This window comes from Paramacrobiotus metropolitanus, unplaced genomic scaffold (assembly GCF_019649055.1).
Source record: "Paramacrobiotus metropolitanus isolate TYO unplaced genomic scaffold, Prichtersi_v1.0 Parri_scaffold0000024, whole genome shotgun sequence".
In the NCBI taxonomy this organism is placed as follows: Eukaryota; Metazoa; Tardigrada; class Eutardigrada; order Parachela; family Macrobiotidae; genus Paramacrobiotus; species Paramacrobiotus metropolitanus.
In genome coordinates this window covers 1,356,185-1,381,757 of record NW_026570244.1, presented here as the reverse complement: position 1 = coordinate 1,381,757, position 25,573 = coordinate 1,356,185, and the positions used below count along the sequence as shown (strand labels likewise).

At 49.4% G+C, this 25,573-nt stretch overlaps 5 protein-coding genes across 7 annotated transcripts; 4 read left to right on the top strand and 1 right to left on the bottom strand.

Moving 5' to 3' along the window:
- The first annotated feature begins 386 nt into the window (after positions 1-386).
- LOC129587346 (uncharacterized) lies at positions 387-5,790 on the top strand. Its single transcript, XM_055481054.1, has 7 exons — positions 387-543; positions 879-1,187; positions 1,253-1,553; positions 2,740-3,167; positions 3,323-3,434; positions 3,572-3,715; positions 4,195-5,790. The coding sequence occupies exons 3-7, from the start codon at positions 1,373-1,375 to the stop codon at positions 5,247-5,249; spliced, it is 1,920 nt and encodes a 639-aa protein (XP_055337029.1). The 5' UTR covers positions 387-543; positions 879-1,187; positions 1,253-1,372; the 3' UTR covers positions 5,250-5,790.
- A 711-nt stretch (positions 5,791-6,501) lies between these two features.
- LOC129587353 (abl interactor 2-like) lies at positions 6,502-8,181 on the bottom strand. The gene is made up of 2 exons (XM_055481063.1): positions 7,607-8,181; positions 6,502-7,306 (listed from the first exon to the last, which is right to left on the bottom strand). The coding sequence occupies exons 1-2, from the start codon at positions 7,700-7,702 to the stop codon at positions 6,893-6,895; spliced, it is 510 nt and encodes a 169-aa protein (XP_055337038.1). The 5' UTR covers positions 7,703-8,181; the 3' UTR covers positions 6,502-6,892.
- A 205-nt stretch (positions 8,182-8,386) lies between these two features.
- On the top strand, positions 8,387-14,379 carry LOC129587329 (uncharacterized). Its single transcript, XM_055481027.1, has 12 exons — positions 8,387-8,959; positions 9,390-9,696; positions 9,999-10,334; positions 10,519-10,770; positions 10,839-11,005; positions 11,090-11,179; positions 12,194-12,323; positions 12,389-12,440; positions 12,513-12,838; positions 12,997-13,102; positions 13,160-13,246; positions 13,332-14,379. The coding sequence occupies exons 1-12, from the start codon at positions 8,664-8,666 to the stop codon at positions 14,216-14,218; spliced, it is 3,036 nt and encodes a 1,011-aa protein (XP_055337002.1). The 5' UTR covers positions 8,387-8,663; the 3' UTR covers positions 14,219-14,379.
- A 137-nt stretch (positions 14,380-14,516) lies between these two features.
- LOC129587330 (uncharacterized) lies at positions 14,517-18,729 on the top strand. Of its 2 annotated transcripts, none has more exons than XM_055481028.1 (6): positions 14,517-15,402; positions 15,974-16,294; positions 16,589-16,743; positions 16,807-16,963; positions 17,016-17,548; positions 17,709-18,729. In XM_055481028.1, exons 3-5 carry the CDS (start codon positions 16,646-16,648, stop codon positions 17,265-17,267), a joined length of 507 nt encoding a protein of 168 aa, XP_055337003.1. In that variant the 5' UTR covers positions 14,517-15,402; positions 15,974-16,294; positions 16,589-16,645; the 3' UTR covers positions 17,268-17,548; positions 17,709-18,729. The 2 variants fall into 2 exon arrangements, with proteins under 2 accessions (XP_055337003.1, XP_055337004.1); XM_055481029.1 differs by having other exon boundaries at positions 16,518-16,743.
- An 858-nt stretch (positions 18,730-19,587) lies between these two features.
- Positions 19,588-24,857, top strand: LOC129587384 (uncharacterized). 2 transcript variants are annotated; one of them, XM_055481116.1, is made up of 5 exons: positions 19,588-20,284; positions 21,275-21,666; positions 22,990-23,098; positions 23,200-23,340; positions 23,647-24,857. In XM_055481116.1, exons 1-5 carry the CDS (start codon positions 20,068-20,070, stop codon positions 24,687-24,689), a joined length of 1,902 nt encoding a protein of 633 aa, XP_055337091.1. In that variant the 5' UTR covers positions 19,588-20,067; the 3' UTR covers positions 24,690-24,857. The 2 variants fall into 2 exon arrangements, with proteins under 2 accessions (XP_055337091.1, XP_055337092.1); XM_055481117.1 differs by having other exon boundaries at positions 19,589-20,263.
- The last annotated feature ends 716 nt before the right edge of the window (positions 24,858-25,573 follow it).

The following is a 25,573-nucleotide window of genomic DNA, read 5'->3' as shown; positions in this document are numbered from 1 at the left end:
GGGTAGAATATTGGACCGGTCAAGGTGGTTTCAGTCTTTCAGATATTCAGTGCAATACAGTAATTATCATTTATCAAATATTTAGGGCTGAGAGAAAAGCGTTGTCAAAACCTAGTACGGTACTTCTCCACAGCCCGCTGTTGCGAGCGACAGTTGGTAGATCCAGCAGCGTGATTCTCCGAACAGTTTGAACATTTATAGTCACGGCATCATTTTGGCATTCACGTGTAAAATGCGCTTCCCTGCATCTTCCACACACAGGAAGACGAGATTGACAAGCGCTCGCTTTGTGACTACAGTATGCTAAACGCAAAACCCAGTACGATCGTATGGCGGTATCTCGTTTCGATGGAAACGTTTTATTTGGAAATCTTTCATTTGCAATCATGGAATTTTCTCCTGCATTTTTTGAGTTATCGAGTGAAAGAATTTACGAAATAACGCAACTAGGAGTTATATCTATATTCCAAAATCAGCGCCGCACATTTTGGCAAAATGTGCGCCGCAGAATCACGTAATCACTGCAATGGCACAGTCGAACCTGTAAGAGAGGAAGCAGCACAGAGGAAGTGTTTCTTTTATGAACGTTGTTTTCGGTATTTAGTTTGTATCGGATATATGATTTGCACCGAGCGCGAAGCGCGAGGTGCTGCAATAAGTCTTCGTCAAGAGCATAAAATTTGTCTGAAGCCACGAAGAGCGTAGTCGTACGTCACGCTTTTCCAATTCCACAATCCCAATACCATTTCCCAGTGGTACTGGCGCTCGCGCTCGTGCAATAATGTGGTTCGCAAACCACCGCTAGTACTTATTTATTAAAGGTAAAGAAAACATCTGAAATACGACAAAATATTGCAAAATAATTGAAGTGTTTGCAGTACGACCGGAAGTGGAATGCAAGTAACTGCTGATACAAACCGCACCCGCAGGGGTTGCCGACTGCGCACACCATCGCTTTAATCATGCGCCTCCCAGAAGCCACGCTTGCGTACCGTTAATACATTGATTTATGTTTTTCTTTTTGACAGTTTTGTGTGACGCTATCCACTGTACGCAGACTGAATAAGGACTAGTCACTAGTGTACCTCAACTTTTTTACAAGAACTAATACTGTAATCCTATGCCTTCAGTTCAGTCGAGTTCGGTTTGTGACTTTGCTTGTCGATACGTTATTACAAGTTGTTTAGGTATTTAGTACAAGAAATTCAACCGTTACCTTATTCAACTTGTTACACACGCAGCACATTCACAGATTCGTCAGAATTTATCGTTACTTACCAGAAGTCGGAAACTGCTGCACTGGAGCGTAGATGCTGTTATTAACCTGACTGCCGTTAAGTTGCTGTCGAATCCTCTACAGTATCTCCAAGCAATGTTGCCGTTATTAAGCAACACCAGCCGACGTGCCCTGACGAAGGTTGCGATCCTGGCAGTCCAGGCGAGGATTCTCTCGCGGAACAGTCGCGTTGTAGGACTGCGTTACAGTCAGGACTGGCATGGTACATCAGGCGTCAGCACGGCCAGCGAGGCAGGTGCCGATGCGCATGGACATGGTAGGACTACTTACAATTAATTGACTACATAGCTGGAAAAATGGAATCCAGCGTTGAGTACAGTATTTTTAATTCTGTTTTTTTAATACTTAGGTATCTGTTTGTGCCCAGCAGGAGCAAGCATAGTACGCAAACTGATATTAAGTACTGTACTACAATACACACTACGAGTACGAGTACAATATGTACACTGTACACAATATTAATTTCACTTTAATACAAATGTACAGTACGAGTACTACACTTACTGTCAGTGTTTTGCCGAGAAGTACTTATAGGTAGAACGAGTAAGTACCATTAATTTTGTGGAAAGAATTATGGTTACGGTATTATTGTGATAATTATAAATACTGCACGTACGTCCAGACTGTACAGTGAACACCAAAATTTAATACTTACCCAAATATCTGATAATCTGAATAGCTAAACCTGCTAAATACTGTACTTACGATTAGTAGTTTGCATACTTCGTACTGCATCTAAACAGCTACATAATAAATGAATAATTAAATTGAATTGCTGTCCGCCCCCTGTTACCTGTTACAATACGTCGATGCATAACATGTAAATTGACAAATACATAAACAGCTAAATGCTTAGGTTAACTACGTTTATATTAATTTCATTATTTTTTCTTATAATTATAGTATACACTATACAGTATTCGCACTAGGCGCCAGAATAACAGGAAGGTGCAACAGCGGTGATATACTACTTTATTATTAAAGCTTTAAACATTAAAAAAAAGCCGAAATATCACTTGCTGTGGGTGTATTTTATTTCAGTAGCGCGATAACAGTATCAAGACTTATTACGGCTAAACGAAACAACATCCACAACGGTACCGATTACAGAAGCAGCATTACCACGTTGAATTCCTAGAGTATGTTCTGTTCCAAAAACTCAAGACTACGAATCTCGCCGGATTGTAGCGAAATCCTCTTCCCAATCTCTGTAACAGATCTTTTGGCCCATGTACTTTAATTAATTGAACAACTCATCCTAAATAATTGATGAACACCTAAATGGCTAAACAATTTTAGCTTGCTGGATACATGATACATACTTAACTGTGCCTAAAGTGCTTCTTACAAGACGCGTGTGTTACTGCGCAAGTCCGTCCGCGCTAGCTCAGCTGGTACTCTTTTCTGGTCTGTACCGTTTCTATAGTGTAATTGTACTGCAGGCTATCATGCCCCTGGATATCGTGGAATAGGCAGTGGCGACTGCAGGACCGGCACGCCGCCGGATGTGGATGTGGCAGGCATCATTCAGGCGCTGCAGGATGACACCTACACCCGCCACCCGACCGACCGCTTCTACTATGCCCCCGACCCCGCCCGCCGCCGTCTGGACGCCGTGCAGACGCTGGAGCAGCTGGGCCCGCAGCTCGTCACGGCGGAGCTGCGTAGCACTCGCAGTAGCAGCCCGGCACAGCGGAGCGACCTCCTGCGGGCCTGCCTGGCCTTCCTGCACCGCAAGCGCATCGGCTGCAGCATCCTCACCGCCACTCTGCTGGCCCCCGGCGACCTGACGATGGCGGCCCGGTGGGCGGTGGAGACGGCACGACGACGGGAGGAGCGGGGCATCGCGGTGGTGGGCCAACTGGTGCTGGTACGTCAGCCGTGTACTAAATTTACTACAGTAATGCAGCAATTCCTATTCCCGCTGCCGTTGTATCATCCACTGCATGCTTATGTGCTGATATGGCCAGCGCAAACGGCTAAATGCACTTCATGACCGTGTCAGTGTCGGCCTGTTACTCACAGGATCTGCTGGACCCTCAAGACGGCACGATGACGAGCGCCGCCGGCTGGCGATGGAGGGCGCAGGCGGCTATCCGTGCCGGATTAGACGAGCTGCAGCCACGCCCCCGTGACGGTGAGTGTCCACTGTCCACGCAATAATACCATGCAATAATGCATAGGGTCGTAGCTCTCAGTATCCATACTAAGTACTCGTACTGGTTAAGATCGAGGCGCAACGGGGTGCTTATCTATTCTGTTGGCGATTTGCAGCGCCGCTGAAGCTGGATGATATTGATCAGGCAGCCGTACAGCTGCGAGCTACTGACACTAGTCATGCCCAACGGGCTGCCGGTATGGCCTTCGTGGACGCCTTGGCCGGGTACGCAGCGCTGAACGGCGTGCATTGGGACTGGGGTAAGTAAGATTGTAAGAATAAGCCCGGCCGGACTGCCGGGACTGGGCTGCGGCCAGAAGCGGCAAGCGGAATGTGCATGCATTTGTTGTTGTTGTGATTGTCATTTGATTTCCGCGATGCGTCCGTAGAACGGTAATACTAGCGGTGGTTTGCGAACCACATTATTGCACGAGCGCGAGCGCCAATACCACTGGGAAATGGTATTGGGATTGTGGAATTGGAAAAGCGTGACGTACGCTCTTCGTGGCTTCAGACAAATTTTATGCTCTTGACGAAGACTTATTGCAGCACCTCGGGCGCTTCGCGCTCGGTGCAAATTATGTGTACTGTACATAAAATACATACGTCAACGTGTACCGTCTGATACCTCACACTACCAGTAATTATTTCGCCGTATAATATTATGTAATAATTTAATCTGGAATCAAAGTGAGAGCTTAGTTCATAGAAGACACTGAGCTGCTTGGTCGTTGAACAGGCGCAGAGAGGAAGCTGCAGCAGTACCTGGGCGTAGCGGAATCCCTGCTGTGCGACAAGGACATGGGCCTGGCAGCCGGCACGGTTCTCGTGCTGGGACGGCGCGACGAGTTCGGCCGCGTGGTTACCTACAGTGCGGATGACTTTAGGCACCCCGGGCGTCTCTTCGTCCACCAGGACTGGGTGTATTTCAGCTGCAGCAGCAGTCGCGTTGCCGATGACGCGGCCTTCAACCTGGGAGTCCATCTGCAGCGGAATCCGCACTTGACGGGCCAGCTGCAGGGGCCGTATCCTGTGACCCGCAATGTGCGGGACCGGCATGGATCCGGGGTCTACTACGCTCTAACGGCCATGGAGGCCTTCACCTTCGCCGCAACGCCAGCGTGGGGCATCCGCTGCCACGACGAGGTGATCATCATCGAGGCGGCCTTCCAGGACAGTCTGGCGCCGCTGCTGCTGCTGGCATCCGACTGGCTGGGCCCGGCCACCAACGCGCAGTACTGCTTCGCAGTGAAGATCATGCCAGATCGGCAGCAGTTCAGTGCCAGTCTCTTCGTCTTCCAGAAGACGGCCAAGAACAAGCTGACCCCAGATTGGAAACAGTTTAACTGGCGTGAAAGCTTCTTGGGCTTCTCCCCTCCCCTCCGATCCTCCGCTCCATTCACAGACGTTTCCGCCGACTGCGCACACTGCATTGCTGGCTACAATGTCGCCGGATACCATCTGACCGATGACACCGCCCATCGTTTGCTGTCGAGGAAGGAGGAGCTGTTGCGCGTACTGGACATGCAGCTGCTGCAGCGCTTCGACATGGACGACACCAACGCCGACACGCTGTCCATCGCCTTCGACATCGAGCTCAAGTATCCGGACGGGCCAGTGCAGGCGCACCGGGTGGATCTGGGCCGGTTTGGGAGGCGGCTGAGGAATCACTGGCTGTTCCACTGGCAGCTCCTCCACAGACGGCCCGCCACGCAGCCCAATCTGGACTCGTTCTACGATTTCTACAGATCCTTCTACCCTGAAGCCTTACAACTGAACACCAGCCGCTCCTGACACGCTGACCATTCCCAAGCCGTCGGGAGTACGTCTTGACCACTCTGTAGCCTGTAGAGCTCTGCTGGTCCATGGCCCTCGACTGAAGTTCCATGGAGGACGACGAATCACGCTGTGTTCACTGCTGACAGTGCTGAGCGCACCCGCTGGCCGCAAATAAGCCGACCTGTGCCGGGCTTCACGCGTAGCTGCTAACAACAGCTCCCTTGAACATTGCTAGCCAGAGTCTGTCTAATTGCCCCAAGGTTCCATGATGGTTTTCCTATCAGCAAAGAATCGTTCGCTGCGTGCGTACTGGGATACGCACTAGGCCAATATCGCCGTATCCTGTACAGCAAAGGACTGATCTTTACAAATAGACTTTAGCGAATCGCGTTTCTTCATCATGCTGTTCATCGCTGTGGTGTACGTGTTCTTCAAGTCAACTTGATCCATCAGCGAAGTGTTATTACTGTGTGAACGGTGTAGCATTATTTTCAGTCTGACAGTTTAACAATCTGACAGCGACAGCAACAAGCCCGATACTGGCCGTACTGTACTTGTGCTGATTTTCGAATAAATAAGCTTTTGAGTCATAACAATCCGAAAAACGGTTTAACGACCTACGAAGTTAAGACAGCAAAGGTCAACAATCTAAGAACGGAGCCAACATTAGGAGGATGTTGCTGCATTTGATCGAGCAAAAAATCTACTTTAAGTTTAGTTAGTACACAATGTAAATTCTAAACAGAAATCCAGGAATTAATTTTTTCGTTGATTTGTAATTGCTGCAGCCGTGCAGCGTAGCGTAGGATGTGAGTATACGAAGGCAACAAGCATCGCATCGCAGTGCGGAGAATCAGTACGTAATCCACAGTGGCATGCAACAGAGGACATCCCTTCTTCTACGTAAATTAGCTCCCACCGGAGTCGCTTCCTGGTCGGAGGCCGCCTTCCCAGGGTGGATTTCTGTGCTAATACGCTGGCGTGGATACTCCGTTGCTCGTACCTCGCCGGCTTCCTGTTGTATCTTCGCCTTCTTCTTCCATTTCCGTGATGATCGAGGCGGGTAGCTCCGTGCCCGTGCAACCTCGATCCGTGCCGGCGTCTAAAAGCCAAGTACTTTTCCCCCTCCCCCTTGCAGAACAAGGAATACAGAGAAGACTGGAATTCTGTCGATTTCAGATCTTATAAACTGATGTCCAAATGTAGCACTAACTGATATTCTCTCAGCTCTATTTGCGGCTGATGATCTTGTTTACGGCAGGCTATATCGTAACCCGTTTAAAAATTTGTAAAACTCCAAAAGATTAGTCTGTTTACACTTTACAGTACTTGCGTTTAATCCAAAACGAGAAAACACTTCGATACTGTTCTTTAAAAATGAATAACAAGTTGCTGTGTTTAGTAACTGTTTACTGTGCTCCAACGAGACCGAAAATTCAAGTCCGCAGTACCCAGCCAGCTTCACAGTATACTTTTTTATCACCATAGTATAAGACCATCAGGAGATCAAACGTAAACACGGTAACGAATTACACATTGTAGCTCGGTTCAGCTGGTACAGATATGTGCAAAATAATTCCATGTCAAACACAATTTCCGCTTTGGTCATTTTCTCACAGCTTAGTGCAGTCGCAGGATGATTATTGACCTTGTACACATTATACGCCGTCCTTTTCTCCAGTAGGAGATGAAGCGCGGTCGCACTGGATTTGACCGGAACCAGTTTCGCCGATAGGTGCGGCCCTCTTTCCCCTCTTCCGGAATACCGACAGGCATCCGGCGAAACATTTCCCAGAGGGCCCAGAGCTCATGGAGCTGGTGTCGGTGAGGGTGGAGCCGGTCTTGCGGACGGTGGCGGGGGCCGCGCGCGGCGGCTGCGGCGTGGCCGAGGTCTTGATGCCGTGGCCGACGTCGTCCAGCACGCTGTAGTCGATGGGCTTGCGCACGTAGCGGATGGCGCGCTCCGGGTGCGGCGGCTGCAGGAACTTCTGCTGGCGCTGCATCGGTTTGTTCGTCGTGGCCAGCGCGCCGATCTCGCGGCGCGCAATCTTCTCCTTGTGCACCATCACATTCTGCCAACGATATTTACCCATTAACACCCATTCCGACGTTGGACTGGTCACTGGACTATACAGATATTCAATGCGCAGCTGCTGCTGTTTACGCACATGCTGCCTTGTTACCTTGTATACACTTTACAGTGTTTACTGTACATGCTTGCATCGCCACTCGGGCATGCAGCTAACTCAAAAGATAAGAATGATAAACAAGCCTGCACTACGCTCAACGCTACGCTGACTAATCCCTGTTGCGCTGCCTATCAGCACCATAGAGCAAACAACAGGGAACCTGGGACCGGGTTCACCTCGTACCTGAATGTAGTTGACTTTGCAGTAGCGAGCCACTTGTTCCAGGTTAACGTGGCTGCTCCGCAGGCTCTCCTGCGCCTCGGGAATGTCCTGACCCATGATCGTGTAGTGACGACGTGGACATAGGGTGTTCGGCCATGATCCCGCGAAGGACGAAGGAAACGTATTCAGCAGACAACCACACGATGCGATGCAGCGTTGACAAATCACAAATGCACCAAGATCAGCCAAATGCAAACTGTGTAGAACGTCGACCACCAGCCACACATCAATATAGAGAGACAAATAATTTCAAATTTTCAGCAGTTCTGGAGCAGAAGCGAGATAAGGCACCATAACCATACTTAACATTTACTGATTTACAAGTAACACTGTAACAATATCAACATTTTCAAGATTCCTGAGTTTTTCCAGCTTCTACCCATGTAAAAACCGTTAAGCAGCGAATATGCTGACATCGCCAGTTGTGGGTTTTTCGAGATGCACAATCCAGATTCTACTAGTTAAATGATCAACACAAGTAGGAATGCGCTGAAAACATGATGAGTAACAAGTACAACTTTTAACGAAGAATTTTCATTTCGAAAACGGAAAACTTGAAAAAACTGTGCACGGGAAATGGGTTGGGTAACCTGCTAAATGGCACGATTAATAGGCCGGGGGCGCCCGCAACCTGCGTAACGGAAGTGGGCCGTAGTGGCAGACAGGGTGGCTCGCCACGCCACGCCGCCTGGGGAAATTTTCAGCGATGCCTTTTTTCGAGTTCTGGGCGATTTAGCATTTTGCCGTCGACTGCATGATTTGCATTTTTCGGGAAAAACCAAAAACCATGTGATAACATTGTACTTTTTTCGTGGGATATTGGTTAGTTTTTGGATTAGTGTGAGCTTTTTTCTGATTTGCTCTGTTTCATCTGTGGATCGGCAGCGGAAACCGAGTTGCAGAAACAGCGAAGCAGCGAATTATCGGTCTTCGCTGAACGGACATGCGTTTGCATTTTGATTGAATCCTTGTTGCTTGCGTGTGGACATTGAATTTCCTGGCAGATTGTTTTGCGAAGATGTTGTGGCGAGTGGGGAGCCAGTCGGGCGGCCCGTGGCTGGTGCGCTGGCGGAGCGTCGGACGGTCTCCCTTCGCCGTCGCGCACGCGCAGCCGTCTGCTTGGGAGAGCGCTGTGCAGCTGCAGTCCGCGCGCACTCTCGCCGTCTCCGCTCTCTACCCGACGTTTCTGCGGGGAAATGATTTCCCTTCGTCATCAGCCCGCTGCCTGTCCACCTGGACGTCCGGGGATCCCCGCAGCGCTTCGTTTCGCAGCAGCGAAAATGGCCATGGTTCTTCGCTGATGATCAGTCCCTGGTAAAAATCCAGCACTGTTATTATTATTAGTGTTATAATGGTGTTATTCTTAACGGCGTTATTTTACCATTTTCGCTTGGTAATAAATTTAAATTTATTACTTAAAATTTCAGTTTACTGATTTTGTGTATTTGTGTTTGAATGTGCCTTTGAGTTAAATAAATCAAAATGGTATTTGTGTATTTCTGTTATTTAATTCAAATTAATTGAATCAGAGTGTCAGAATGATAATTCAATGATTGGTACTGTAACAATTTAAATTTTAATTATTTGAATTTAAACTTTATTGTTTTATTTTTAATAGCTTAACTGTTTAAGTTAAACTGTTATTTTATTCGTAATTTAATTTTTGGAGATGGTTAATTTAAATTTAACTTTACGAGTGCATCATGCATGCAGTGGAAATTGGCCAGTGGTGTGCTTGACACAGGGGGCGGTGGTTGCATCAGCCCGCGGCGGGCTTTCTCGGTCATTCATCCGTTTATGCTCTACACAACGCGGTGCTGCACCACCAGCGGCGCTTCCTGCACGTCAGTCCGCGGCGGTGGGAGGCGGCGGAGGAGAAGTCGAAGGTGGAGCGCACGGTGGAGGCGCTGAAGAAGGACAAGCAGAGCAAGGAGCGCGTGCTGCAGCCGCCCGCGGTGGCCGGCGGCAGCGGCGGCGACAGCGCCGTCGCCGCGGCGCGGACGGAGGAGAAGGCGCTGGCGGCGCCGTCCAAGAAGACGCTGTGGCAGAAGGTGAGGGTCGGATTGAAGCAGTACTGGCACGGGTTTAAACTGGTGCACAAACAGGTTCAGTTTGAAGACGGCCGAATTGTGCTGGTTACTTGATAATTATTTTAAAATTCGCAATGAATGATAAGGGGATAAATAATATTCCAGAGAAAAATGGGCAGCAAGATCACATGAAAATTGATTATGTGTAGTAATTATTAATGATATATAATTGCAAGAAATTATATCGAAAAAGAGAGTTTCTACGGCGTTCGGTCGTCGACTTGTAGTGGTTTTTGGGGTCTGATTTGTTGGTTCGTATGCAGGAGGGAGCGATCGGAAAGAAGCTGGAGATGGCCAAGTTCCTGCAGGAGACGATCCACGAGACGGCGCTGGAGCACCAGGACCAGCAGAAGTCGACGCGCGCCGCCGAGTTCGCCGCCTTCTTCGACCGCATCAAGGGCACGGGCGAGGAGGCCAGCACGGCGGAGATCATGAAGTTCGCCAAGTTGTTCGAGGACGACCTGACGCTGGACAACCTCCCGCGGGAGGTCGTCGTCGCCATGTGCCGGCTGCTGGACATCGGCACCTACGGCCTGCCGCCCGAGTTCCTCCGCTTCCAGCTGCGCATGCGCCTCCGCAATCTCCGCTCCGACGACAAGGTCTGCACCAGGGAATTATCGGGAATATTCACCAAATTGTATCATTTTATTTGGGAAATTGTATTTATTATTTTAATTTAAAATGCCTATTTTGTTGTTTTGCCCCGATTTTGGAAGTATAATTTTTTCAAATTTTATTTTGATTTTTTTTAAATTTCACCAGTGCAAGGGGATTGTTTGACAGATGATCCAGAGGGAGGGCATCGACAAGCTGGACGACGAGGAGCTGCAGGCGGCGTGTCGCGCCCGCGGCATGCGCTCCATCGGGGTGTCGCGGCAGCGGCTGCAGGCGCAGCTGGCGCAGTGGATCGACCTGAGTCTGCGCGAGGAGATCCCGCCCAGTCTGCTGCTGCTGACGCGCGCCATGTACCTGCCCGACAACCTCACCACGCAGGAGCAGCTCAAGACCACGCTGGCCCAGATGCCCGAGAAACTGGTACAGAAATAAATCCGTTTGCATGTACGAAAATTAAAAAATAATTATATCGTGTTGCTGCTGTGTAGGGCGGCGAGGTGGAGGTGAAGATTGCCGAGGAGGAAGGCGCCAAGCCGGACTACGAGGTGAAACTGCGACTGGTCAGGGAGGAGCAGGAGGGCATCAAGCGCGAGGAGGCCGAGCGGAAGGAGCGCGAAACAAAGGAGAAATCCGCCGACGCGACGGAGCCGAAAAAGTGCGCGTAAAGTAACATTTAAATAATATACAAAAATAATTCGTATATATTTTATGGGTTATTAATGAAACTGCGACTGGTCAGGGAGGAGCAGGAGGGCATCAAGCGCGAGGAGGCCGAGCGGAAGGAGCGCGAAACAAAGGAGAAATCCGCCGACGCGACGGAGCCGAAAAAGTGCGCGTAAAGTAACATTTAAATAATATACAAAAATAATTCGTATATATTTTATGGGTTATTAATTAATCGACCGAAGCGTAGCGAAGGTCTTCTATGTTCAAGGATAATGAAAAATGTGGTGTCTGTGCGTCGGTCACCGCCACCAGATGCATATACGCGCGGTGGTATTTGTTTACCTGATGCACATATGCACGCTGGCCGTATATACTCAAGCCAGATGTAATTCATGGTGTCTGTGCGTCGGCAACCACCGCGAAAGGCAAATATGCATGGTGATGTTTGCAGCCTGGATGCGCACATATACACGTTAACCGTATGCATTGGTTGGTGGTCATCTCCCCGATATGATCAAAAGATTACTTATTGCTTTTCCCTTTAGGAAAAAATGGCAAAAGAGCGCTACAAAAGCGTCCATGAGGGCGTATTTGCCATTCACAAGCGATGGATTAAGCTATCAATAATGAAATCATTATTCGATAGTGACAGTAACAATATACCGGTGTCTGCTAAACATTATTGAATCAGTATCCTAGCGGGGTGTTCCAGACACTGTCCCGTACCAAATCCAACACTTTACACCGTATTCAGCAGATCATTCTACCACTGACTACTTTGCACATGTTCATATTGTGGCAGTGACCTCCCACAGCTCTGCATGAACCGGCATAAATTATTCCACAAGAGCTGAAGAAATTAAAATTTTTTGTAATTTCAAAACATGTATTCGAAACATTCACTTATCTGCAAAATCTTACGTAAATGCGTACCGGGGGCAGAGGCCGAGATTTCACTTGTCACTGTACTAAAAATTCTACCAACCGGGATGAGATCAATAAATAATCGAGGAGGATTGCCGACAGAAAAAGGGGTGCCAATCACTCTGTACATACGTAGTCCTGCTACGCTTCGGTCTTGCAGTGCCCGCAAAAAGCGAGTGCACTTTCCTAGTATTATTGCCGTTTTGTTGTCATTTGTTTTTGTTTATTTTATTGTAAATTTGCTGATTGACAGGGACACCATGCGCACCAAGGAGACCAGCGGCATTGGCTGGCAGTCGGGCGCGGGGCCTCTTCCCGTGATGTTCAGCCGCAGCGCTGCTACACTGGCCAGCCAGTCACCGTCCCATTCCGATTCGGCACTGGTATGACTTCTTTCGTATGCTGGATACATTTTGACTGAGCATGTTATAATATTGTCGCTGTGCAGGAAAGGATTCGTTGGCACTTTGCTGGTCTGTTCGAATCTTGGGAAAATTCAGGTTAGATGTCTGTTACGCTGTGGCATGCGCAGCGGCATGAATACTGAAACCGCGTTCTTTCCGACATTGCAGCCGGCGGCATTGCCGATAATGAAATGCTCCTCCCGGGCATTCTGGAGGCCATGATCTGGGAGGATCCGGAGCGCGACAAGCGCGTAGATGTGGGAGCAGTGCAGAGCTTACTGCAGCACGGTCGTCCGCTGTGGCTGCCCCCAGCCGACGGCTCTAAGCTGATGGCCGGCTGTGTTCTGTTTCTGCGTAAGAAACACTCGCGTTGGTCCATCTTGAGCCACACCCTGACCGCGCCCAATGATCTGTCAGAAGATGCGCGACGGACTGTCGCCGCTGCGAGGGACCTGGAAGCGCTGGAAATGCTTAACGTCGGCGTGTTGACCACGGTGAGAAATCTTTAAGCTGTCGGTGGTTGTATCAGTGGTGTACTCCGTAGTAGTTGTATTCGTCAAGACTGCTTCTGTACGATTATTTATACCAAGGATCATGTGCCGCTTTGACAGTTAACATCCGCAGTGTTTTCTCTACTGACATGTGCTTGCAGAATCTCCTGTATCAGGAGCTGCGGACTCGTTACTCACCCCAGGAAGTTCTCCGTCTCCTCGGCCACGTGACAGCGGAACGGTGTGCCATGGCGCCAAATTTATGTGGTTCGTGTTGTGTGTTGGCAGTTTGTTTTTCCGCGCTATTCACAGTTTGCTTCGTAGATGAAGCTGACACAGCTGCGCTGGCCGTGGACGTCATAATGCAGCTAATAGCGATTGCTGGTGATGCGGATGGACGGAATTCTCACGGTAACGATACGCCTTGTTTCCTTTACTGATCGGTTGTTCAGTTGGTAGTGTATTAACTGACCGCAGTTGCTGTGTGTTCTGATAGAATCCAAATTGGCGGAGGACATGAAAAATGCTGAATATTTGCTCCGATCGGGGGTGGTGGGCATTGAAGCGCAGTTGGTACTGGGGCATTGTGATGATTACGACTGGGCGGATGCTGTGGATTCTGGCGGAGGGCGTGGAGGTGTGGTTGTCCATTGGGGATGGGTGTATTACACCCTGCGCATTACGCCTGTCCACAGCACCGCGGTTGGTTCGCTCACGACCCGAGTCTTACGCGCACTGGGAGACAGTTTCGATGGACGCGGTCCGGTATCGCTCGAGCTCGTGGATCGTCACGGGTGTGGACGGAATCATCCCAAAATATGTGATAGTATAATTGTGGCCGTCAGCCCGGGCAAGCCGAGAGTTAACCGACCGGAAGTGGCCGTTGTAGAGTCGAGTTTTACCAATGAGAATTGTGCCGTTTTGTTTATTGAGTCCGCGAATTGGCTGGGAAGAGCCACGCACGCCCAGTACTGCTTCGCAGTCAAAATTGCGGAATCGACCAACTACTTTCATGGATACTTGTGGGTTTTTAAGAAGACATCGGCCCCGATCGGCAAAAGCGGTCCTGGTCGAGGCGGTTGCGCCCGCCTCGCTTCCACTCCCACCGGGAAAAAAGAAGGCCGCTACAATGTTTATGCGGTCAACGGTCGTTCCGTCACGGCGCTCTCCTGTGAGTTTATGGGCAGGGAGGAGATTCTCAATATATTCGACATGCACCTAATCGGCAAATTCGAGCTGAATCCAGACACCTTGAACGCGCCGATTACGTTTCCCATGGATGTTGTGCTGCCCAGTGGAGAGAAGAAGGTGTATTCTGTGAATTTAGCGGGCTACTGCGAGGAGGTATTTAATTCGTGGCTGAAATATATCGGCGAAATTTGATTGTTCTCACTGATTGATCTCGCTTTTTTGGTATGGTGTTTTACTTCCTTGAAAGTTAACCTGGAATGTTGCTCAGTTGTTGTGATTAACGCTTTTAACGGTGCAGTCGGTGCTGGCCCGGGGTGAAGATGTGCTAAGAATAAATTTCTGTAATGTGATAAGATTTTTGTCAGTACAGTGCAGTCGACAATGCAGAAATGCCAAGAGAAATCTACCAGTAGAGATTTCATTCATTACGTAATCAATCTTCCTCGTAAATATCTGTACGTATGTTGTTTCGTCTGTAATAATTTTTGTCGGAATGGACCGTTTGTGAGAGCAAATGAATTTGTACGCGTACGGCGTACCAGTCGCTGCACCGGGCCAGGTTAATCTCCACGTGCACAGCCTGCCACTGTTCATGGTGACGTGCTCTACAATTCTACAATAATGATTTCTCTCTCGTCTCTCTTGCTCTGCTGTGGTTCCATTAGAAAATGTTGGTATCGCTTCATTGGGTACTTGAGACTTTTCTACAATATTATATTACTGATTACGCGTGTGTATGGGCTGTGTGGGATAAAACCAACATGTCGCTTGCGTGCGGGATGGACAGGGCGACAGGCCAGCGGAATGTGTATGGCGACGACGAGCATCTGCGCTGAGCCTTGCAGATGGCGCGACAGTCGTTGAGTGCTCGTTGATAGTGCGGCTTGTCAGTGACCCGTTGTTGTCCATGGTGGCGACATGCTGTCCTGCTCGCAGTTGGCCAGGATGGCGACGTCGGACGGCGCGGAGAGCGTGCAGGGACGGCGGGGAAGCGCCATGTGCGGCTCTCCGTGGCGCGACCGAAGGTGCGTCGAGGGTCGCGCCGCCTTGTTCTGCTCCTCCTCCCGCTGTACCAGTACAGTATGTAATGGTAATCCCTGATCGGCAGTTGAACAAGTTGCGCTAGAAGAAGGCCACGGCGCAGGACACCGCGGACAACGTGTCGGAGACTGTGGATCCGGAGGAGCTGTCCGTGTCGGGCTTGTCGGGCCGCTCCTCGCCGGCTCGCCCTTCCTGGACTCCTTCCCGGGGGCGGGGGGCGCCCCGGTCACTGCGCGTATCCCGCCCCTGTCCGCCCCGACCAGCCCCATTCCCCAGCCAGCGCGCAGTGTCGACGGCGCGTCCCCGCGGGCCTCCATCGGGGACAACGGCGAAATGTAAGACGGAAATTATTTACAAAGAAATCCCTATTAAATATCCAGATTATTATTGTCTGATGGCGGGTAATATTGTCAGGAATAAAGTAATTTTATTCTTTCCATTCGCTAATTAGTTCTCACGTTTCTCCGGTTGTTTTTATGTAGTACATTTTCCAATTAAGTATTGTGATGCTGGTATTTTAGTCTTACTTTAAGGTATTTCATCCCTCAGTTATTGCTGTTTTTTAATTGCTTGATAAATTAGCTTCATTTATTTATTAGCTTTATTTATTTATTTATTTATTTTATTAGCTTTATTTTTTGATAAATTAGCTTTAGTTTTATTTATTTTTTTTTTAAAATTACTTTTGCATGTTTTTATTTATTTAAAATTACGTAGTTCATGAATTAATTTTGCATGTTTTCCTGGTAATTTTGCATAAATTAATTGTGCGTGTTTTCCTAGTTGATTTATTCTGGTTGTTGGCACTTGGCAGTCTGTTGTATATAAATTGCGTGAATTTGACTGTGGGGTACTGTATTTGTGTATAGTAAGTAGAGGAGGGATTAGAAAGTTGATTATTTGCAGGAGAGGCTTACTGCGGCATTTGAGCCAGCGCAGTAATCCCGCGGAAGACGGCCTGACCGAGCACCGCCCCGAGGTGGCGCTCTTCTCATCGGCCGGCACCGAAGAAATGGTCAACTGCGCACTTTCCAGCGCACTGATCTTGTTCAGGCTTCAGCCATAAATGCGCGCACGACGATTATACAGACTGCTGCAAGCCTGGATCGGTGTGCATTCTGCAGCGCCAGACCATCCAGCGGCTGCGGCAGGGACTGGACCGAGAGCGCTCGAGCGTCGTCACGCGTCTCCTCCGCGAGCACCACAACCGCCCGCGAGCAGCTCAACGTCAGTCCATTAATTACTTTTTCTCGTGCGTCATAATTGTAGGAAAACTGATTTCTGTGTGCATCGTCTTAAAAAAAGAAAATTAATAAGATAAATAAAGATAAAAATAGTCGTAGAATGTAAAGAATGTAAGAATGTCAATGAGTACGATAAAAATAGTCGTGGAAAACCGAAAATAATCGGATAAAAAGATTAGTGCGATTTGAATGCGTTTTTTGGATAGGACGGTGAATGAGAATCAGGTAATTATTGCGTGGATTCTTGACTAACGGCCGTTGAAATGGCCGTTGACAGGGTCACATTCAGACGATCGGGAGCCTGGTGGCGGAGAAGCCGGAGCTGCAGGCGCAGATGACCCGCGCCGACCACATGGCCAAGAAGAAAGCCGAAAGCTACGCCGACAAGCTGGCGGAATGCGAGCGCCGACTGAACGAGACGCGGCTGATCGGGTACGTCGAGCCATGTTCCCGGCAATTGCCCCACTAAATCGTTAAATGGGTGGTGTTTCTCAGCGAGCACACCAGCCACAACTTGCACGAGCAGACGGAACGCTACACGGCCTGCACCCGCCAGATCCCCGACCTCCGGCTGGTCGCCGAGCAGTCGGAGAAGACGGTGGAGACGTTGCGCATTGAGCTGTTCGAGGTTAAAAAGAAGCTGACCCTCAAGGTATGCCTTCGTTTCCGGGATTTTTGACCAGTGGTCAATGAGGAATTTTCAGCCCAGGACGTGGAATCTCTGCGCTTGTCGCGACTCCGGCGAGCAGGAGCAGGTGGAGAGTCTGTCGCGCGACAAGAAGACGCTGCAGTGGAAGATGCAGGAGCACCAGTGCAGGCGGTGCGCAAGAACATGGACGCCCTGGTCAGCCACTGCCAGGCCGCTGCCGCAGCCCGCCCGAGGATGCCGGAGCGGGAGGATGCCGGGGAGGCGGTCAAGGAGAATGCGCAGGGGCCGGCGCAGCCGGAAGCTTTAATTCGGGAAAACGGTCAGCAGTGCGCTGGCTGGTGTGTCTTGCTAATAGGCACGGTGTTTTGTGCGCTATAATTGCTACCGGAGTCTGATGCAGTCGCAGACGGAGATGGCCGTCAGCACGCCGGCCTCGGCCAGCTTGCAGCCGCAGCCGGGGCCGCCCACGCCAAGGCCTTCGAGGGGAAGTTCCGCAATCTGGAGGACGAGATGCAGCTGTACAAGAAGCGCGTCATCCAGGCCGACTCCGAGGTCATCTCCCTCAAGAATGCGCTGCGCATCAAGGAGGTACGTTGGTTGTTGTCCAGAGAATTTATTTGTTAATATGCCATTCGTTTATTGATTAATTTGTCAACAAATCATATCAGTTTTATCATTGTTATAATGATTGTTTTTCATCCTTGTGTAGTGAGCTTGTACAGAATTATTTTGTCTGTTTGTATTTCAGTGTTGCGGACATTGACAGGAGGAGTCGAAGCGGATGGAGCGCGTGGGCGCCTACAAGACGCTGGAGCACAAATCTGTCTCGTCCATGAAGCCGAAGGGCGAGCTGCTGGATGCCTGCAGCACGTCATTGTGCAGCTGCAGGGCGAGACGGAGACCATTGGTCAGGAAGCGGGAGTGACCATCCTTCGCTAGCACAATATCATCCTAACTGTCTTACCTGTACGGCTGTAGCCCTTTAAGCGACTACATTGCGCTGTAGCCGAAGCCGCGCGAACTGGAGAAGTGCCAGCAGATGCGGGGTCGTGGGAAGAGCGCGACAGAACGGAGGAAAAGCATCGTCCTGTGACAATTATGTCTGTCGGTATCTGGGAAGCAGTTGGGCTGTTGCGGCTGAATATCGCCACACTGTCGGGACTGCGCCAGCCTCCACGCTCCACGACCGCATACCGCAGTGGAGTCAGGTGCAACGCCGGACGCCCGTTGCCCGTACGAAGGGCGAAGCGGTCAGTGGGGCGGGGCTTGCCGGTCGTGACGCGCGCTGTTGCGGGGCATGAACGAACTGGAGCACACCACAGTGCTCCAGTTCGTGGGCGCGCCGCACCAACAGCGCATCAACCGCTGCGCCTGCGCCTGCACCGCAAAGCGCCCTACTGACGGCCCCTGCTGCGCTAATGCGTCGGCGTGCTGAGGATCGTCTCAACTGAGGGCCGGATTTAACAGCGTGTTATCCATACAAGACTGTATTTGTGCGGGAGCGTGTAGTTTCTAATGGATCCGTATACCGTTGTGTTTACGACGGCTATTACTGAAGGCTTTTGTGGTGTTTTTACGCGTATGACCGGCAGTCCAGTGAAATATTAGCACAATGTGTCATGTGTCAGTGTACAGTATGCTCAACGCAGAATTTGGCAGAAACCAGTGTCTGGCCAACGATGGGAAGGCTTCTTATCCTTGTCAATCTTAGAATATTCTTCTGCATTTCTTGAGTTTGTCGTGTGAACGAATAATTGAGGTGAAAAGTGAAACTGAGAAACTTGTGTGAATACGGTACGGAATCTGCATTCTGCAGGGGTTGTCCATTAGTTATTACACAGTAGCAAGAGCAGCCGTTAGCGCATAAATTACTGTAGTGGCTCGGACATCTTGTACCACAGAGTTGGTGTACGGGAAAAATGTGCATCCAATATACACACTCTAACCGGGCAAAACGCACGATTCGCAATTGGCGTGCATTGATAAATTCTGATGTTTCTCAACTTCTGGTCTGGAGAACCTTCTTGAATATTAAAAAAATTAGAGCTCTAATAATTATTAACTAAATTTATGCTCAAAAGCAGCCATTAACTTAAATCTTTGCTGTCAGCTCGAATTCAAACACTGATTTGTTGTGGTTTTTGGGGTGCCCCTGCAGAGTGAGGGGCACGTTCAGCGTCAACATTCTACAGCTACAGAACAATTCGAGTTCTCAGATACAGAGCTTCTTTTCTAAGGTGAATTACAATTTTAAAGAAAATGTTTGATTCTGGACAGATTCAGAAGGAGAGTTCATCTTGAAGTCAAATCAAGCATTATTTCGTAGGCGTGCATTTTGCCCGGACCGGGCAAAATAGAGTGTGTATATTGGATGCACATTTTTCCCGTACACCAACTCTGTGGTACAAGATGTGCGAGCCACTACAGTAATCATGAATCATGATCACATAAGTACTGTACTGCAGTGAGACAGTAGTGAGTCGGCGAAGTCCGCCGTAAACCGTAAAACGGGCACCGCTTTTAATCAAGAGTACAGAGTTAGACAGAGCGTGTGTCTAACGAATTTCTGTCTGCTCCCTTGATTAAATGCGTTTTACGGCGCCCGGTCGCCTGCCCAGGCGGACTTCGCCGACTCACTAGTAGTGACACCGTCGAATTTGTATAAAGATTAAAGACGCATAGCGACGCATACCTAGAATAAAGTAAAGTATAAACTTACGTATTACCGGTACGACCGGAAGTGGTATCACTGGGATGCATGCAACTGCCGAGACAAACCGCACCCGCAGGGGGTGCCGACTGCGCAGTGCGCACACCGTCGCTTATGGTTAGATCCTGCGCCTCGCACCAGTCACGACTCAAAACCATACATGCCCGAATGTTAGTAAGTATCAGGTATCTGTATTTTTATGCAGAAGATGTCTATTAATTTGGGTGGCCCACGCAGCACAAGCACGGTATCGTCTGCATAATGTCTGCATCTACTACTAGTAACAGTCTGAACTGGTCTATTGGAGCGTTTAGATGCTGCTGTTAGGCTCGCAAGTCAGCTGCTGTCGACTGATCTGCAGACATCATTCTATCTCCATTCTGGCATTCTCCATGCAATGTTGCCGTTATTAAGCAACACCAGCCGACGTGCCCTGACGAGCCTTGCAATCTTGTCAGTCCAGGTGAGGATTCTCTCGCGGAACGGTCGCGTAGTAGGACTGCGCAGGCGCTTCAGTCAGGATCGGCATGGGCCGCATGGCACATCAGGCGTCAGCACGGCCAGCGAGGCAGGTGCCGATGCGCGTGGACAAGGTACTAGTACACTAAGTACAGGTAGGCCGACCCAACTAGCTGCAGTCCACTGATGATTATGACGACTTTTCGTTGTTATGAATACTTTTTCATTTAATTATTTAAGGATGTGTGCCCAACAGAAGCAGGCACTGATACGATATAATTATTCATAATACTTACTCATCATATCAACAGTGCTAACGGCAGCCCCTCATTACCTACTCTAGTACCTACTACATGTACGATACTTATATTATTGTACAATTACAGTACAGTATTATTAATTTTACCATCGAACAAGCCTGTCCCGTATCATGATATGTACGTATTTCACTATTATGTACTATTATAAAAATTAATTATACCATACTGGTAGTGCAGTGTACAATACGCGTAAACAGCTGAACAGTAAATACCAGAATATCTGAACAGCTAAATATTGTACGAGTAGTTATAGATATGCTGCATCTGAACAGCTACATAATAATTGAATAACTAAACGTTTACTGTCCGTTCTGAAATAGTAAAATACGTTAACGCCTGAATAGCTAAATCCTTAAGTTAAATATTTTCATCTTCGATAGATGGGTACTAATAGGCGCCAGAATAACAGGAAGGTGCAAGTGCAACTGCGGTGATACTCGTCATCATTAAAACTGCAAATATCTATATTACAGTATTACTTAAAAAACAGCCGAGATATTTGGGCGTACTTTGTTTTAATAGCGCGATAACTATATTATCAAGATCTGATTACGGTTAAGGACAACGACGTTCTCCGTGGTACCGATTACGGAAGCGGCATTACCACAGATGTGATCTGTTGCAAAAACTCCAATTACGCTCTCGCCTGTTTGTAGCGAAATCCTCTTCCCAATCTCTTTAGCAAATCTTTTGGTCAACGTACTTTACTTACTTGAACAACTACTGGTGATCCTAAATTGGTGAATAGCTAAATGGCTAAGTAGATGGATACATGGATCAGATAGCGAAATAAATGCCTACGTAAATGTCCTGACCCTGGAATAGGCAGCCGCGACTGCAGGACCGGTAGGCCGCCGGAAGTGGATGTGGCAGGCATCATTCAGGCGCTGCGGGATGACACCTACGCCTGCCACCCGACCGACCCCTTCTACTATCCCCCCGACCCCGCCCACCGACCTCTGGACGCCGTGCAGATGCTGGAGCAGCTGGACCCGCAGCTCGTCATCGCGGAGCTGCGGAGCCGTAGCAGTCCGGGACAGCGGAGCGATCTCCTGCGGGCCTGCCTGGCCTTCCTGCACCGCAAGCGCATCGGCTGCAGCATCCTCACCGCCACTCTGCGGGCCCCCGGCGACCTGACGATGGCGGCCCGGCGGGCGGTGGAGACGGCAGGGCGACGGGAGGAGCAGGGCATCGCGGTGGTGGGCCGCCTGGCGCTGGTACGTCAGTCATGTACTGTTCTGTTCTAACATTAATACTTCTCCGCTGTCGTACGTACAGAGTGATACTTATTAGGCTGATACTACAGGCACCCGAAATCCTCCGTTTACTATAGGCACACCTAAGTTAATTTTCCGCATCCCATTAATTAAAGGCGCCTTATCTCATTACTTCATTGATTTCTTTTGTATACCATTATCCGGTACGTTATAAGCACCCCTTTGCAGCTTTAGCCTGTAAATGTAATTATGTAGTACCCGAACGAGTTGTACACTTGTACGAGGCTACAGATACGACCCGACAAAGCAACATCCGCTTCGGGAGTTATGGCTGTTAAAAAATTCCCAAGAGTTTAAATGCATCAAGGTGTACCAAAAGTCTCGGTATCAGCCGATCTCCTTTAAAGTAGATCGATTAAGTTAAAGCACATAAATGCACATAAGTATGAAGATCGTTTGTACACCGAACCAGATTTGCACAATTTTTTGGAAGTTTTGAAATGAATTTCGAAAATGTTAAAATTCATTTAAAAATTAGAAAAAAACGGTAGAACCGTGGTTCAGTGTAAAGCGATCTTCATGCATATGTGCATCCATATGTCCAAAAATTTAAAGAAGATCGGTCGATAACGACATTCTGTAGGGAAATGATTTGTATACATTTGCGTAAAAACCGTTTGTGCGCGCAATATCCGGTTCGGGAGTTATGGCTGTTAGAAAATTCCAAAAAGTTTACATGCATTCAGATGTACTTGCCAAAAGTCACATAAGCAGCGCAAACAAGTATTTCGGAGTGCTAAAAAGTGAAAGTTTTCGTGCGTGTACACGAATTTGGTACCATTTACAGATACCGGGCCAAATCAATTGAAAACGGTGCTTATAAAATACATTACATAAAATACATTACAATATTAAGGTGCTTCTATTTAATAAAGAGAAAAACGTGTGTATAATATTATGTGAGGTTTTCTAACCATAAGCACCGGAAGTATAGTGATTTTCTAACCGTAAGCAAGTACTTACCTTCAATTATTAGTAATCGGTATTTAAAATTGATTAGTAATTGAAGTGTACGAGTATTCTGTCACGCAGTGCTACGAAGACGATGTCGACAGCGCTGTTTGATAAGCTTAAGCGCCGTCCGCCGTGGCATTTCTAACGTCGATTAGCAACACGAATATTGGTACAGTATCAATTTATCGTAGCATCAAGTACAGTACTTAAGTAATTACAGTATGTATGGTACGGATACCGCCAGCCAATGCATACAGCTTGTAAGAATTGTAAATGCAAATCATGACAATGTCGGGATGCTACTCACAGGACCTGCTGGATGAAGACGGCACGATGTCCAGCGCGGCCGGCTGGCGTTGGAGGGCACAGGCGGCTGTCCGTGCCGCAATCAACGAGCTACAGCCACGCACGGCCACCCGTGAGTGTCCAGTGGTGTCCATGCACCACTGCAATGAATGCATGCCTAGCTCGAAGTATCCTTGCTTGTGACTGCTTATTTATTCTGTTGCCGACTTGCAGCGCTACTGGAGCTGGATAATCAGGAGGCCGTACCGGGGCCGGGGGCTAGGCACACTGAGCACGCGCAACGGGCTGCCGGTATCGCCTTCGTGGACGCCCTGGCCGTGTACGCCACGCTGCACGGCGTCCAGTGGGAGTGGGGTAAGTAGGAGTGTAGGAGTAAGCCCGGCTGGACTTACTGCCAGAAGCGGCAAGCGGAAGGGTACATACATGTTTGGTTGTGATTCACACGGGATTTCACCGCACCGTGCGTCCGCGGAAGTACGAGTAGTATTTTATTACATACTGTATGAAGTAGTATGTGTACTGTACAACTACCGTACGTGTATCGTCTGATATCTGTATTCGTACTTAATGTAACTATGCCGTATATGTACAGTAATAGTTGAATCAAAGTGGGAGTTCATTTCATAGAAAAGATAATATAGCTGCTTGTTCGTTGAGTAGGCGCGGAGAGGAAGCTGCAGCAGTATCTGCGCGTGGCGGAATCCTTGCTGCGCAACAAGGACATGGGCCTGGCAGCCGGCACGGTTCTCGTGCTGGGACGGCGCGACGAGTTCGGCCGAGTGTTTAGCTACGGTGCGGATGGCTTCAGGACTCACGGGCGATTCTTCGTCCACCACGACTGGATGTATTTCAGCTGCAACAGCAGTCGCGTTGCCAATGACGCGGCCTTCAACCTGGGAGTCCATCTGCAGCGGAATCCGCACTTGACGGGCCAGCTGCAGGGGCCGTACCCTGTGACCAGCAATGTGCGGGACCGGCATGGATCCGGCGTCTACTACGCTCTAACGGCCAGGCAGGCATTCACCTTGGCCCCAGCGTCTTCGCCGAGGGGCATCCGCTGCGACGACGAAGTGATTATCATCGAGGCGGCCTTCCAGGACAGTCTGGCGCAGCTGCTGCTGCTGGCATCCGACTGGCTGGGCCCCAAGACCACCGCGCAGTACTGCTTCGCAGTGAGGATCCGGCCGGATCGGCAGCAGTTCCGGGCCAGCCTCTTCGTCTTCCGCAAGACGGCGGAGAACAATATGACCGGGGATTGGCAGCAGATTAATTGGCGTGAAAGCTTCCTGGACTTCTCCCCTCCCATCCGATCGTCCGCTCATTTCACGGACATTTCCGCCGATGACGCAAACTGCAGTGCTGGCTACAATGTCGCCGGATACCATCTGACCGAGGACACCGCCCAGCGTTTGCTGTCACAGAAGGAGGAGCTGCTGCGGGTGCTGGACATGGAGCTCCTCCACCGGTGGGACATGAACGACGCCAACGCCGACAGCCTGTCCGTCGCCTTCGACATTGATCTCAAGTACCCGGACGGGCAGGAGCAGACGCACGCGGTGGATCTGGGCCTGTTTGGGAGACGGCTGAAAAACCACTGGCTTTTCCACTGGGAGCTCCTCGACACACCGCCCGAATCACTGCGCCTCTCCCCATTCTACGCATTCGACAAATCCTTCTATCCCGAACGGCTGGAACGCCGCTGACCAGCTGTGGTCGATGAGTGTCCAACCGATAAGTCATGCACGCAGATGCGCTTGACATGTACTGTAGCTTTTCACAGTCCTGCTAGTTAGTACAATGCTTTCTCTCCTCGCAGGCGATGGTCATCATAGAATTACTGCGCATTCTGTACTAGCCTGGCCGGATGGGGGGGGGGGCCGGTCTTTGCCCGGCCTCAGGTTTAACTGCTCAAATAATGCTCATAATCTCTTAAGTATTGCTGGCCTGACTAACGGCCCGTTTGCCATTGATATCAAGTATTCAAGTACCCGGACGGGCAGGCGCTGGCTCATCAGGTGGATCTGGGCCAGTTTGGGAGACGGATGAAAAATCACTGGCTCTTCCACGGGGACTGTGCAGTTACTCCTATCACCCATATTTGTATTCAGCAGGATGCATACATGAAGGATACGTAGAGGATACCGTGGTCTGTGGGATACGGCGGATACTGAGAATACAACTAAAAACACATGCCTCGAAAAATTTAACGTATACGAAAGCGTCCATATCTACTCTAATATACTCGTATCATCGTATGTAATGTACGATTTACAGTACATTGCTGTGGAACAATTGTTACAAAAAAGGCCGACAGTGCAATACTGCTGGCAGCTCCGGATGACCGGCCGGAGGACTTCGCACAGGAAGCTGTCGTAATTGAACCAAGCTTTTCGAATGCGGACACCGCCGTTCTCTTTTTCGAGGCAGCCAACTGGCTGGGGAAGGCCAGCCGAGTTCCAGTATTGTAAATTTGTGAACGGAGCGGTCAAGGTGGGGTGCAGTAGCACCTAGACGACACCACCGCCATCTACCGGAGGACGGTCGGCGAGCTCCTGTCGCGCGAGTTCCTTGGATTACTGCGCCCCGG

Coding starts and splice junctions, on each gene's coding strand:
- LOC129587346 (XM_055481054.1), top strand. CDS start 1,373: ATGTTGCCGTTATTAAGCAACACCAGCCGACGTGCCCTGACGAAGGTT. Junction 3,435..3,571: donor GCAGCCACGCCCCCGTGACG/GTGAGTGTCCAC, acceptor GGCGATTTGCAG/CGCCGCTGAAGCTGGATGAT. Junction 3,716..4,194: donor CGGCGTGCATTGGGACTGGG/GTAAGTAAGATT, acceptor GTCGTTGAACAG/GCGCAGAGAGGAAGCTGCAG.
- LOC129587353 (XM_055481063.1), bottom strand. CDS start 7,702: ATGGGTCAGGACATTCCCGAGGCGCAGGAGAGCCTGCGGAGCAGCCAC. Junction 7,307..7,606: donor GCAAAGTCAACTACATTCAG/GTACGAGGTGAA, acceptor TATCGTTGGCAG/AATGTGATGGTGCACAAGGA.
- LOC129587329 (XM_055481027.1), top strand. CDS start 8,664: ATGTTGTGGCGAGTGGGGAGCCAGTCGGGCGGCCCGTGGCTGGTGCGC. Junction 9,697..9,998: donor AGAAGACGCTGTGGCAGAAG/GTGAGGGTCGGA, acceptor GTTCGTATGCAG/GAGGGAGCGATCGGAAAGAA. Junction 10,771..10,838: donor CCCAGATGCCCGAGAAACTG/GTACAGAAATAA, acceptor GCTGCTGTGTAG/GGCGGCGAGGTGGAGGTGAA.
- LOC129587330 (XM_055481028.1), top strand. CDS start 16,646: ATGACCCGCGCCGACCACATGGCCAAGAAGAAAGCCGAAAGCTACGCC. Junction 16,744..16,806: donor AACGAGACGCGGCTGATCGG/GTACGTCGAGCC, acceptor GGTGTTTCTCAG/CGAGCACACCAGCCACAACT. Junction 16,964..17,015: donor AAAAGAAGCTGACCCTCAAG/GTATGCCTTCGT, acceptor AGGAATTTTCAG/CCCAGGACGTGGAATCTCTG.
- LOC129587384 (XM_055481116.1), top strand. CDS start 20,068: ATGTTGCCGTTATTAAGCAACACCAGCCGACGTGCCCTGACGAGCCTT. Junction 23,099..23,199: donor ACAGCCACGCACGGCCACCC/GTGAGTGTCCAG, acceptor GCCGACTTGCAG/CGCTACTGGAGCTGGATAAT. Junction 23,341..23,646: donor CGGCGTCCAGTGGGAGTGGG/GTAAGTAGGAGT, acceptor TTCGTTGAGTAG/GCGCGGAGAGGAAGCTGCAG.